A 13,338-nucleotide genomic window follows, 5' to 3' on the forward strand; every position below is an offset into this window, starting at 1 on the left:
GCACAACCGGACGCAGCGTCCCCGCTCCCCTCTGTCGCGACAGGGCCCGGCGGGCTCGAGGCACCCCCAAGCCCCGCCCCTTCCCCGCAGGCCCCGCCCCCCAGCAGACCAAAGCCCCGCCTCCTTCGCCCTCAAGCTCCGCCCACACCGGTGCGGAGCGGGCGTCGATTGGTCGCGGGGGGGGGCAAGCCCCGCCCCCCCGCCCCCCGCGGCGGGCGTGACGTCAGGCGCGCTATTCCCCCGCAGGGTGAATGAATGGGAGGCGGGCGGCGCTGGCGGCACCGGCACCGGCACCGGGACCCGGACCCGCCTCCGGCACCGCCACCGGGACCCGGACCCGCCTCCCGCCGCCGGGCTCCTCCGGCCCGGCCCGCACCTCTTCCTCCCCTCTTCTCTCCCTTCCGTCACCCCTGGGGCCAATAAAATGATGCAAAGCTCCGCGCTCGCTGCCGAAGGGGCTGTCAAGGGGCTTCCCGAGATCCTCGGTGTGCCGGTGCAACGTAAGGACGCGTTTTCTCTTCTCGCTCCCTGCCGCAAAGGCGGCCCCGGGTCGGCGGAGCAGGGCGGGCAGGGGCTGGAGGGGCAGCGGGCTGGGCAGGTGCCTCCCACTCCCTCCTGGGGGTGTTTGGTGGGGTGTTTTGTGTTTTTTTCCTCCCATTTATTTCTTCCATCCCCCCTACCCGTGTGCGTTGCGGCGTTAATAGACGTAAAAACGGGGAGCGTGCGGGGAGGGAGAGCGGTTCCCCGGGGCGGAAGGCGGGAGCCGTGCGGTGCGGCCCCGACGGGGAGGTCGGTCGGTCGGTCGGCTCGTCGGCGGCTCTGGCTGAGCGCGTACAAGTGTCCATGTGTGTGCAAACGCCCATCTGTGTGCAAGCCTACATGTGTGCGCCCGGTGCCCTGGCCCACGCGCAACAGCTGCGGCTGCCCCGCTTTGATATCGCTGGTCGCGACAGGCTGAGCGGCGGGAGCTGCGGGAAAGGGACGGCGAGCTCGGCTGGGCTCCGCGCGACGCGTGGTTGCGGTGCCGCCGCGTCTGCGTCTGTCCCCAAAACCCGCTGCTATAATCCGGCCGTGGCCGCGGGGAGCGTGTCCGTGGGCAAGCACATGCTGGCGCGTGCCGTGGGGGTGCGTGTGCACGTCGAGGTGCGGGGTGGGGGGGCGGGAGGTACATGCACCCACCTCCGCCTGGATCTGTAGGGACCCCGCGGGTGTAGGGACCCCCCGAGAGTGTTCCAGCGGGGCGCAGACGCCGGCAGCTGGGGGGGGGAGCTGTAGGGGGGGAGTTACAGGAGGGGGGAACTATAGGGGGGGGGAGCTATAGGGGCCCGCGGCCGCCCCGCTTGCATAGGGCCGAACCCTATGCGGGGGAAGCCTCTGTGCCGGCACCCCAACCCCCCCCCCCACGGATGCAGAGCCGGTGCGGGGGCGGCCGTGCTCCCCCCTGCCCCCCCAGGGCTGCTAGGGCGAACCGTGGGGCTGGAGCTGCTCCGGTGTCAGTGTCACAATTACTACTATTATTATTCTTGTGATTATTGTTTATTATTAATAATAATAATAATAATTTCCCTCCGTTTGCAAACGGTTCCTGAGAACCGGGGTGTCCCTGCAGGTCCGCAGCGGGTGTGAGCCTCCCCGGGGGGAGCTCTGTGTCCCCCCCCCGAGGTATCCGAAAAGTTGAGGCGGGGGGAGCCCCGATGGTGGGGGAGTCAAGCCGGGCCCGAGCCCCGGCAGAGCTCGGCAGGGACGAGCAGCCCTGCGGGGGGGGTCGGGCCGCGTTTCGGGGGGGCACAGAGGGCTAGTGGGGTGTGCAACCCCGGCCACCTTCCAGCTCCGGGCCAGGCGCTGCCCCCCCAGAGCCTCCCCCTCCGTTCCGTGCCCCGCAGCAACCTCCCCCCCGCCCCAGGCGACTGTAATTCGTTTTCCGTGGGTGTTTCCACGGGGAGCAAATCCGTTGCCCCTGCCCGAAGCTCCGGGCCGGCAATCCCCATCCTGCTTTGGGTTGGCCTGTCCTCAGTATCCCCCATTTCGATCCAGTTGTCGGGCCCCGGCCTGGGAGAGGTGCAGGCGGGCAGGTTTCACCGCATTTCACCGCAGCAGAGGGTAAGAAAAATCCCCGTCGGAGCGTGCGGAGATGGAGAGGCTCTGTCCCACGGCCGAATCCCTGCCATCGAATGAATAAATGCCGCCGGTTCCCAGCCGCGGGGTCACTTTTGTGGTCCTGAAATTCGTTTTTATGGTTGTTTAAGGGGAAATTGGGCGCTTAAATTACCCGGGAGCAGCGCTCGCACCAGCAAAGCTCCCTGGTTTGGCCCTTCTGGGTGTCCCCAACCTCTCCTGTCTGTGACATTGCCATTTTGGTACCAGCTGACGTGTGTCAGGAATGATGAGGAAATAATCCAACGAACTATGATGATGATTATTTATTTAGAGCGCAAAATATCGGTGGCGGGAACGAAATACTGGAGGGTGGGCTGCCACAAAAGTTGCCGTGGCTCTGCAATATTCAATCCCCCAGCTCCCGGCCATCGGGGTTTCGTGGGGTTACACCTCTGGGGACTGATCCTGCCCTGTTTACCCATATGCAGGGCTCCCCGGGGCTATCCCTGGGCAGGGAATGCCTTCCCAAAGGGAATTCAGCCCCGCTAGCTGCGCCGGGGTCCCTTCCCCCCCCTCTCCCCCCTCAGAAGCACCTCGATATTTCATCGTGTGTGCAATGAAAATGCGTGACATTTTCATTTCTAATCTCTATTAAATCGCAGGTTTTCCTCACTAGTTAACCCCTGCCCAGCCTCCTCATTTTAGCAGGGACGGCGAGATTTTTGGGGAGCATCAGCTCATCCCTTCCACCCCAACCCCCTCGTCCCTCCACCCCGGGCAAACCCACCTACAGTTTTGCAGAGGGGATTGTGAAAACGATTCATTCCAAATATTATTTATGAATATTGTTTTGCAAATCTCACCGAAGGAAAAACTTCTGCCAAAGCCTGTGGGAATGGTGCCCGGGTGCCGCCAGGCTCTGGCCAAGGGCTTGAGGCGGGGGGGGGGGATTGATTAATCGCCGCTGGGAAAGTCGTTTGCAAGGCTGCAGAGAAATGAATCGGAGAGGGTTGGTTTTTGTTTTTTTTTTCTTTTGCGTGTGAAGGAATGAGTTTTCTTCCCTGCAGACAATCTTTTAAAGGAGTCTCCTGCTTGATGTTTTCCTGTGTGGGGTGGGTGTTTGGTGCAGGCTCCGGTACCGAAGTCGGGGGGCGGGGGATGGTTCTGGATCACATTCGTGATCCCGTTTCCCACCCGCATTGCCGAGGCACCCAGCCTGCAGCACCTTCCTCTCCCCGGGTGATGGTCCTTTTTCCCTTAAAAGACTTTAAAAAAAAAAACAAACAACCCCCAAACCAAAAGCAACCCAAAAAAGGGGGTCGTTTGCCCGTCGGGAGCTGGGCTGGGGGGTGCGCTGGAGGAGCGCAGCCCCCCAAAAACCCTCCCCGGCATCATCGCCTCTGCCCTGGGCTTTTTGGTGGGTTCTGTGGTCTCAGGGTCCCCCTCCCTCAAGTTTATTTCGTTTCCATCGTTATTTCTATCTTTTCCGTCGGGGAGAGGGAGAGAGGGATGGATGGAAAGATGGACCGGCTGCTAATAAATCCCGGTAACGGCGGGCACGTTGCTGGTGGGGGACAGACCCCCTGCACCCCTCCTCAGGCCATCGCTGGGGTACCCCGGGGCTTGGGAGGGTTCTGGGGGGGGGGTGGAGGGTCCCAGACCTGGCTACTGGTTTTAATGGGATACGGCCAAACCCTGCCGGGGAGGGAGGCAGGGATCCACAGATCTGTGCGCTCCCCCTCCCGGGTGCATCCGGGGTTGGGGGGGACTTAGTGGCTCCCCCCATCTGGGGGAGCGGTTTTCAACGCGGCTGCTCCATCCCTGGGGTGTCCCCAGGTCCTCCGGGGGACCGAGGGGCTGCGTGTGACCATCAACCCCCCTCTCCCCGGGCTGCCTGCCCGAGCATCCATCAAACCACCCTGCATCCAGAGCTGGGCAGCGACAGCCACCGAGCCCGTAGCGCCATTAGCCTGATTCCCTGTTCTATCAAATAATTTAGTTAAAACAAGTGAAATAAATGCCAGGTTCTCCGCAGGCGGGGAAGCAGCCGCTTGGGGTGCAAAGCACAAAGCGAGGGGCTGAAGATATTTTCTCTCTGCATGTGCTGGACAAACCAATGGGTTGATTGGGACACCTTCTGGTGCCCCCGTAGCATCTATTATTGTTATTATTGTTATTATTGTTATTATTGTTATTATTATTATTATTATTGTTATTATTACCACCATTACTATTACTAATATTATTATTATTCGAGGGGGAAAGCAGCCAAGTGGGTGCCAGTTCTGCACAAGCTCTATGTGCACACACAGCCCTGCGTGCATTTGGCTGGTGCTGCAAATCTGCAGACAAATCAGAAGCAAAAAAATAGAAGTCTCTTTTGTTAATTTATTTTTTTTTCCCCCTTTGGAAATTCAGCAGAAGATATTGTAGTATCTGTTGCAGTTGTTTGCTTGTTGAATTTAAGCCGGGTTGCTTTTTTTCTTTTTTTTTTTTAAACACCTGTAGGTGCGGGAAAGCTCCTGTGTGTTTATATAAATAACGGTTTATATGTAAAACAGGTTGATAAACGTGTTTATGAAAGAAATGAGGAAGATTTACTTTGCAATGCCATCAAACGCTGCTGTGCTCGGTGCCATCCTCCCTGCCAGCGGCTCCCGCGTCGCTCTGAAATGGGTTTTAACAATTAAAATGTGGAAAACGTGGCCAGTGCCGACCTGCAACCGTGGGGCTGGGGCGGGGAGCAGAGCACCCAGGTGTTTTCCCAGCAAGGAGGAGGAGAGAGACCTAAGGAAGCTGTAGATGCATTCGTTGTTTGTTTGTTTGTTTGTTTCATTTGTTCTCGTGTTGTTAATGCGACACAGGCTTAAATGCCAGCAATAACTATGGTCTGAAGGGCACTGGGATTGTAACTATCTAACCTGATGAATTATAAAATAAGCTGCCTTCAATTGAGGCATTTGACAGAACCCACAGTATTTAAAAATAAAGCTGTAGCAATACAATTTTCTACTGTTCTTTCACCCCCCCTTTCTTTCATCTTTCCCCTTCCTTTCTTTCCACGTTCCTCCCCGACTTCTTTCCTCATTTTTTCCCCCCGTCTTTTTGTCCTAATTTGTCCTCTTTTCTTTCCTGCTCCTTTCCCTTTCTTTCCTCTTTCCCCCTCCTTTCTTTCTTGTTCCTCCCCCTTTCTTTCTAGGTTTTCCCCCCCCCCTTTCTTTTCTCTTCCCCCCCCCTTTTTCTCTCCTCTTTCTCCCCCTTTTTCCTCTTCCCTTCCCTGCTTTCTTCTTTCCCCCTCTTTCTTACCTTCTGTTTTATTTTTTTCCTTTTCCCTCCTTTTCTTCCCTTTTAAAATTTCGTTCCTTTCCCCTCCTCTCTTTCCTTTTTTCCTTCCCCCCTTTTTCCTTTTTTCTTGTTCCTTTTTGTTTTTATTTTTTCCTTTTTTCCTTTTCCCATTTTTTCCCCTTTTTTTTTCTTTCCCCCTTTTTTCCCTCCCCTTATTTGTTTCCCCCCCCTTTCTCCTTTTTTTTGTTTGTTTTGTTTTTCCCTCCGTTTTATTCCTTCCTAGTAGCCCCCAGATTAGGGGACAGGAGGTTCCCTGCCGGGTGCTGCAGGGAGAGCAGCCCCTGAGCACGGGGCTGGTTCCTCCCATCCCTTGTCCCTGTCCCTCGCTGCCCAGCTATGCCCAACCATCGGGCGTGGGGGCTTGTTTTACCGTGGGTCAGGAAAGGAGCCCCCCACCTCGGACACTTCAGCTGGGGGCAGCAGGGTCCCTCCTGAGCCTCCCCAGCACTTGTAGCCGCATAACCCTCCCCCTAAATTCCCCTCCAGCCCCCAGGTATTTACTGCCGGCTGCTCTCAGGCAGGAGAGGGAGGCAGCCCTAATGCATAAACATCTCTCTTGCTACAGGGATGGTTTTGTGGTTTCTTTCTTTTTTCTTTCTTTCATTTCCCCCCCCCCCCCCCCCCCCCTTAAAATCAATCATCTTTGGTGCGTGCCTGTCAGTGTGATGTGCTTGGCTTTTACCGGGCAATCTCCTCCTGCAGACTTTTCACAGCACCTCCCCTTCGTGCTGAGCTGTGGGCAGCCAGGCAGGGAAAACCAAGCTCTGGAGCTATGGAAGCTTTCCCAGCTACAGAGAGGGATCAGACGGGAGTCCGGATGGCCAGGTGTACAGCTTGCTTTAGGAAAAGCCTCCTCTCCCCCCTTCCCCCATCCCCAGGCCTGTGCTGTGGGGTGGCTGGATGGGGCTAGACCCCATTATCCGTGCTTGCCACTGCTATGCTCCGGTGTGGCCTTCAGACCATGTTTTCCAGCCATTTCCAGCCACAGAGGGTCTGTAACCCCAGGCTAGATGGGAGAAAGCAGGTAGAAACCTGCTGTCCCTGGGGATGCAGTGTCATTTGGTACCCTGGCCCTGCAGATAGAGGGCCATGGGGCAGGGGGGGCAGCAGGATTGGCACGGGAGGCTTGTGGTCCTCAGGATGCAGCAGGAGCAGAGGGGAAGAGATGTTTGCTCATGTTGAAGAAGCTTCTATGGGTGGGTTGGAGGAGGTGGGTGTACTGCAACCCTGGGTCACAGCTGGGACCTCACAGGTAAACTCCTGGGCCAGCCTGGCCCTTGTGGGAGAGGGGGTGACCATGGGGAGCAACAAGTTGTGTCCCAGCCTGGGGGTCATGGGATGTCATCGCAGAGGGAGGTGGGAATCAGGTGGCAGGGAGTAGGACACGACCTGAAAATTCGGATGCAGAGGGAAAAAGCATCAGCTGCCCGTGCCTGTGCACAGGGCGGGGGGGTGGGGGGGGCTGGGCTTGGCTGTCCCAGAGGGTTTTGGTGAAGGTTTGCAAACGAGGATGTGCCGGGAGGCCGGCGGTGTCAGCTCGTCCCCCCGCCAAGCACCGGCACATCCCGCCGCGGGGCTCTGATGCTGCTCTTATCTCCATCTCTCTCTCTCTCTCTCTGTCTCTCTCTGTCTCTCTCTCTCTCCCCTCACCCTCCCAGAGATCCCCCAGTGTGCCGGCTGCAACCAGCACATCCTGGACAAGTTCATCCTCAAGGTCCTGGACCGGCACTGGCACAGCTCCTGCCTCAAGTGTGCCGACTGCCAGATGCAGCTGGCCGAGCGCTGCTTCTCCCGGGCCGGCAGTGTCTACTGCAAGGAGGACTTCTTCAAGTGAGTATCCCCTCGGGCGGGGAAGGGGGGCACCATGCCCAGAAACCGGCCTCTCTCCTTGCCCTCGAAGCAGTCCCACCGCCGAATTTTAAGTGTCATTTCTCCCAAACCGTCACCCATCTTCGTGTTGCGGGAAGAAGGGGAACCTCGGTGCCCTGCAGCTGCCGCCAGCTGGATGCCGTTTGTTGGGATTTAAGCTTCTGAAAGCCCCAAACGCCCGCGGGTGCTCCCGTCCCTCCCCTGGGCTGGTTCCCAAGCCCACGGGCTGGGGAGATGCAGGGGTTGGGGCTGTGCTGGAGCTAGAGGGCAGGAGAATCCCGCACAAGCAGCGCTGCCCGAGCTCCCCGCTCACCTCGCTGGGGTTTGCTGACGCCGTTTCCTCTCTCTTCACCTTTTCCTATTTTCATTTTCTTCGTTTATTTATTTTTTTCTTTATTATTATTTTTTTTTTCCTCCCCACAGTGTGAAAAAAAAAAAAAACCCTTCCTTTGGTCTGGTTGGCCGCTGCACCCGAGCTGTGCCGTGTCCCCCCCCAGGACAGGCCAACCCTTTTCCTTTTTAAAGACGGACTTTTTTCCGGCCAGGGATGTTCTCATCCCTGGCTGCCGGGAAAACCTGGGAGCTTCGCTGAGGGTGAGGAAGACAGAGGGGGTTGCACCAGAGCTGGTGAATCCCTGTGAAGCTGGGAGGGGATGCAGCTTTACACCTCTGGGCCGGATCCTGGCCATCAGGTGGCTTTTGTGGGTGCAGGTGATGGGGCTTGGCTGAGAAGGACCTGCCACACCCTGGGGACCAGGGACCATCTCCTCTGCATTCCCTGCTGCAGTGGCTCTCCCCATCACCCCCTGCCACCGGCTGGCTGGCTAAACCCCACACTAATCCCTGGGAAGGACTTTCCCTGATTGTCCATCTCTGGGCTCTCAGGCTTCCTACGTGTCCTGTGTCCCACCAGGGCACAAAATGCAGCTTGGATCTCCTTCCCAGCTGGGGAGAGTGTGGTGGTCAAAGCAGCCTCCTCAGCCTGGGTAATAACACTTCTCTTCTGATATTTTCCAGCCTATTAATCTCCAAGTCGTTTAAATAGTCGCCCGAAAGGTGCGGGTAATCAATGTTAATTAGAGTTGAAAGATCAGCGACTTTCTTAGATGAGGTCCTGCCTGGATTATTTTGGTGGCAATCAATAGCATCTCGGTGTTCACTCAGGCTCTCTCCTCACCTTTATTTCAACCGCTCATTGATTTCAGGGCAGGGAACCTGTGGAGGACACAAGGATTTAAGGCCAATTGCAGAGGCAGGTTTGCAATTCAGGAGCTGCTTCCAGAATGATCAGGTTTTGGTTGTTTTTTATAATCTTTTTTTTTTTTTCCACCCTCCCTAAATTGCAGCTCTCAGTCCCCAGCTGTGGGCAGCTCTGTTCAGGCTCCACCCATTTCCAGGTGGTGTAGGAACATCCCTGAATACTGGGAATAGGTGTCAAAATGGCTTTATTCTTTCTTTCTTTCTTTCTTTCTTTCTTTCTTTCTTTCTTTCTTTCTTTCTTTCTTTCTTTCTTTCTTTCTTTCTTTCTTTCTTTCTTTCTTTCTTTCTTTCTTTCTTTCTTTCTTTCTTTCTTTCTTTCTTTCTTTCTTTCTTTCTTTCTTTCTTTCTTTCTTTCTTTCTTTCTTTCTATCTTTCTTTCTTTCTTTCTTTCTTTCTTTCTTTCTTTCTTTCTTTCTTTCTTTCTTTCTTTCTTTCTTTCTTTCTTTCTTTCTTTCTTTCTTTCTTTCTTTCTTTCTTTCTTTCTTTCTTTCTTTCTTTCTTTCTTTTTCTCTATCTCTCTTTCTTCTCTGCCCTTCCTTCCTTCCTTCCTTCCTTCCCTTCCTTCCTTCCTTCCTTCCTTCCTTCCTTCCTTCCTTCCTTCCTTCCTTCCTTCCTTCCTTCCTTCCTTCCTTCCTTCCTTCCTTCCTTCCTTCCTTCCTTCCTTCCTCTCTCTTTTCTTCTTTCTTTTTTGTGGTAGGGGGAGGATGGGGCTGCAGACTGTGAATCATTTCAGCCTTGGGCACAGAAAAGAATTTTCTGTCTGTCCTATCCCTCCCTCTGTATATCCCCCCATCTCTTTATTCCCTCCCTCCCTTCCTCCCTCCCTCTCTTCATCTCCTGTCCCCTCCATCTCCCATCCCATTCCCTCCCTCTCTCTCTGTCCCTCCCTCCCAGCTGACTCCGGGAGAGCTGAGGTCTCCCCAGCAGATGGCCAGGGACTCTCCTTTTAGGATACAACCCAGAAAACGAGACCAACCAGGTTTTCCCTCCTTGCCTTCTGCTTCCTGACACCCCTTTGGGCAGCTGCTGGAATTGCACCGGTGCCACTCAGGCCCATCCCTGGGTGACACCTGCGTGACTCAGGAACAGCTTCAGGGCCCCAGCTGTGGTGGCTGTACCCCAGCATGGGCAGCTCTGGGGATCACGGGTGATTTTGCAGGGCTGGGTGGATGTAGCCCCCCCAGGCACTCCCCAGTGCCACCACCTGCCCCTGTGGCCTTGGGACCGGGGGCTGAAAGGCTCTGGGGTTTTCCTGGGATGCCTCCTCGGAAGGAGATGGGGCTGTTTAAGGTGTGGGGGACAGATTGACTCAGAGACCTGCTGCTGCAATGGCAGGACAGCTGCGTGGTGTCCTGGTGCCCTGCTCCTGGGGTGTTTAGTGGGGCAGGGGGCACACCCAGCAGAGCCCTTGTGGTGGCAGTGGGTCCCACACCAGTCCCAAAGCCCATGGCATTTGCCACTGAGAGCAGCAGTGGTATGTCCTGCTTATTTCTGACTCTCCTCTGTGCTGCCACCACCTCGTAGCATGTGTGGTCCTCGTGTCACTAATTCAGTTTACACAGGGTGTTGTCAGGGTGCCAGCCTCCATAGGGCTGCCACAGCCTGGGCTGCACCCACACAGGTTCACCCAGCTGGTGGGTTACAGGTTCCCCAGATGCTGCCAGCTGTGGGGGCTGCTGGGTGAGACCTAAGCTCCTTGTGCCTTCCTTGCACACTTTTTCACACCACTCTTCCATGTTCCTTGCACATGCCTTGCGTGCTCCTTCTGCACTTGTTGTGCTCTTCTTGCATGTTCCTTGCAGGTTCCTTCTGCACTTCTTGCACCATCCTTGTGTGTTCCTCGCAAGCTCCTTGCACACTCCTTTCTGCACTCCTCACACACGTCTGGCATGCTTCTTCCACACTTCTTGTCCTGTTCTTGGCGTGCTCCTGGCATGCTGTTTCCACACTTCTTGCATATTCTTAGGCCATTCTTGCACACTCCTTCCACACGTCTTGCACCCTTCTTGTGTGTTCTTTGCGTGCTGCTTCCACGTCTCGCACACTCCTTGCACACTCCTTGCACACTCCTCACAGGTGTGCTGGCTCTCTTACTTGGGCCCATGCCTACCCTAAGCTGGCCCACCCCAACCCACCCTTCAGGCTGTCATTACAGTGTAAGAGCCCCATCATTCTGCATTAATCTGGGATCCATCACGCTACCGGGGCGGCGCAATTAATATATTTGGTATTAATGTGGATGAAATATGTACTGTCCTTGCAGGGGAAAATCAGGCAGCCTATAAGCATTAGTTAAAAGAACCATTAAAATCAAACCTTCCTCAGCTCCATTAGGCCTCTTGTTCAGACTGAGGAAGACGAAGCCCTGTGGTGTGAAGTGTCACTCGTAATTAGGTTGATTGCTGGTTGAAACCCTGCCCTGTCTCCTGGTGTCCGTGTCCCCCCCCCCCCAGTCTCCACCAAAGCCCACCTCTCTGCGAGGGGGAGGGGGGGGTGGAGCTGTGCTGAGGGTCTCCTGCTTCTCCTTGCAGGCGTTTTGGGACCAAATGCACGGCGTGCCAGCAGGGCATCCCCCCCACCCAGGTGGTCCGCAAAGCCCAGGACTTTGTCTACCACCTCCACTGCTTTGCCTGCATCATCTGCAGCCGGCAGCTGGCCACCGGGGACGAGTTCTACCTGATGGAGGACGGGCGGCTGGTCTGCAAGGAGGACTATGAGACAGCCAAGCAGAACGGTAGGCACCCCAAAAGCAGGCTAGAAGGCGGGACAACACGCTGAGGGGTTGGCCATGGGTCGTGTCACCTGTGGGAAGGGGTCGCTGCTGGGGCTGATGGTTTGGGGAGGGGGGGGGCTGACCCAGCCTGGGCTGATGGTTTGGGGTTGCTCACGGTGCTGCGGTCGGGGCTGGTGCCGGCCCCCTTCCCTTGCAGATGACTCGGAGGCGGGCGCGAAGCGGCCCCGCACCACCATCACGGCCAAGCAGCTGGAGACCCTGAAGAACGCCTACAAAAACTCCCCCAAGCCCGCCCGGCACGTGCGGGAGCAGCTGTCCTCCGAGACCGGGCTGGACATGCGGGTGGTGCAGGTGAGCCCAAGGAGGTGCCCCTCTCCACCCTGCCCATAGCGGAGCGGGGGGGGGTGGTCCCGCTGGGGTGCAGGGGCAGGTAGGAGCTGGGTTGCACAGGTGTCAGCATGCTGGGCTGGCAAAGGCTCCGGGGTGCCGGCATGCTGGGGTGTAGGGGTGCCCGGGCGCTGGCTTGCAGAGGTGCTGGCATGCAGGGGTGCTGGCATGCAGGGGTGCTGGCTTGCAGGGGTGCTGGCATGGAGGGGTGCTGGCATGGAGGGGTGCTGGCACGCAGGGGTGCTGGCATGGAGGGGTTCTGGCTTGCAGGGTTGCTGGCTTGCAGGGGTGCTGGCTTGCAGGGGTGCTGGCATGGAGGGGTGCCATGGCTGTCCCCGTTTCTCCCCCAGGTGTGGTTCCAGAACCGGCGGGCCAAGGAGAAGCGGCTGAAAAAGGACGCCGGGCGGCACCGCTGGGGCCAGTTCTACAAGAGCGTGAAGCGGAGCCGCGGGGGCGGGAAGCTGGAGAAGGAGAGCTCGGCCGAGGACTGCGGTGTCAGCGACAGTGAGCTCAGCTTCCGAGGTGAGCTCTGGGGGGGGGGGGGGGGTGGCTGCCACGGGGCCAGGGGGCTGTGGGGCTCTCCCCTGTGCTGACCTCCCCCCCCCCCCTCTGCTTTCCCCGGCAGAAGACCAGATTCTCTCCGAGCTCGGCCACACCAACAGGGTTTACGGCACGGTGGGGGACGTGGCGGGCGGACAGTTGCTGAACGGCAGCTTCTCCATGGAGGGGACGGGACAGTCGTACCAGGACTTGCGGGACGGCAGCCCCTACGGCCTCCCCCAGTCACCTTCCTCCATCTCCTCCCTGCCGTCCCACCCGCCCTTGCTCAACGGGCTGGACTACGCCATGGATGGCAACCTGGGGCTGGTGGCCCACGGGGGGCAGGGGGTGAGTCAGACACTGCGGGCCATGGCCGGGGGGGGCCCCACCTCTGACATCTCCACGGGGAGCAGCGTTGGGTACCCAGACTTTCCCACCAGCCCGGCCTCTTGGCTGGACGACATGGATCACCCCCCTTTCTAAGTGATGCTCGCCCCTGCCCTGGCCTCTCCCCCACGCCCCCCCCAACACTCCCCCCCTTTTGCTCCCCCACTCCCCAGCCCACAAGCGCAGCACTGGGGAGGGCGGGGGGGGGGGGGCATCCACCAGCAGTTGAACTTTTCAGGATTTCCCATGGGAATCAGGCCTGGTGGGCTGGAAGGAGGCCGGAGGGGGTGTGTGCGGGTGTGTGTGTGTCATCATGGGGAGGGGTGTTGTGGGGGGGGGGTGTGTGTGAGGCGCAGCTGTGCCTGGAGCTGGGAAGGGGCACGGATGCCTTTGGGTGTAAGCACAAGAGAGGTGTCGGCGCACGGGATGCTCGGCGAGGACCTCGGCACAGGGCTGGGACGCAGCGGGGTGACAGCGACGGTGCCAGCAGGGGTGGGGGGGAAGGACAATCAGGGATGGCAGCATCTCCCCCCCCCCCCGCCCAGTGCCCGTGTTGCTCCCGCCCGGCACCGTTGCTGCTGTTGTTGTCAAGAATTATTTTTCGATACGGAGTTGAAACTCGACTCGGCGCTGCCCGGAGCCTCAGTGGAGAGAGAGAAAAGTCTATATTGTAGAAAGGTTTATTTTAGTGTGACTGGGGACCTGTCCAGGCAGGGCCA

At 57.7% G+C, this 13,338-nt stretch overlaps 1 protein-coding gene across 1 annotated transcript; it reads left to right on the forward strand.

The window, feature by feature from the left end:
- Positions 1–421: 421 nt before the first annotated feature.
- Positions 422–12,715, forward strand: LHX4 (LIM homeobox 4). Its single transcript, XM_051625098.1, has 6 exons — positions 422–500; positions 7,101–7,272; positions 11,103–11,305; positions 11,502–11,656; positions 12,043–12,214; positions 12,318–12,715. The coding sequence occupies exons 1-6, from the start codon at positions 425–427 to the stop codon at positions 12,713–12,715; spliced, it is 1,176 nt and encodes a 391-aa protein (XP_051481058.1). The 5' UTR covers positions 422–424.
- Positions 12,716–13,338: the final 623 nt, after the last annotated feature.

The sequence above is a fragment of the Apus apus genome, chromosome 7, assembly GCF_020740795.1.
Source record: "Apus apus isolate bApuApu2 chromosome 7, bApuApu2.pri.cur, whole genome shotgun sequence".
Lineage (NCBI taxonomy): Eukaryota > Metazoa > Chordata > Aves > Apodiformes > Apodidae > Apus > Apus apus.

Bases quoted from the DNA above. Each gene is read 5' to 3' on its own strand.
- LHX4 (XM_051625098.1), top strand. From the start codon at position 425: ATGATGCAAAGCTCCGCGCTCGCTGCCGAAGGGGCTGTCAAGGGGCTT. The intron at 501-7,100 runs GTAAGGACGCGT...TCACCCTCCCAG, and splicing joins CCTCGGTGTGCCGGTGCAAC to AGATCCCCCAGTGTGCCGGC. The intron at 11,306-11,501 runs GTAGGCACCCCA...CTTCCCTTGCAG, and splicing joins TGAGACAGCCAAGCAGAACG to ATGACTCGGAGGCGGGCGCG.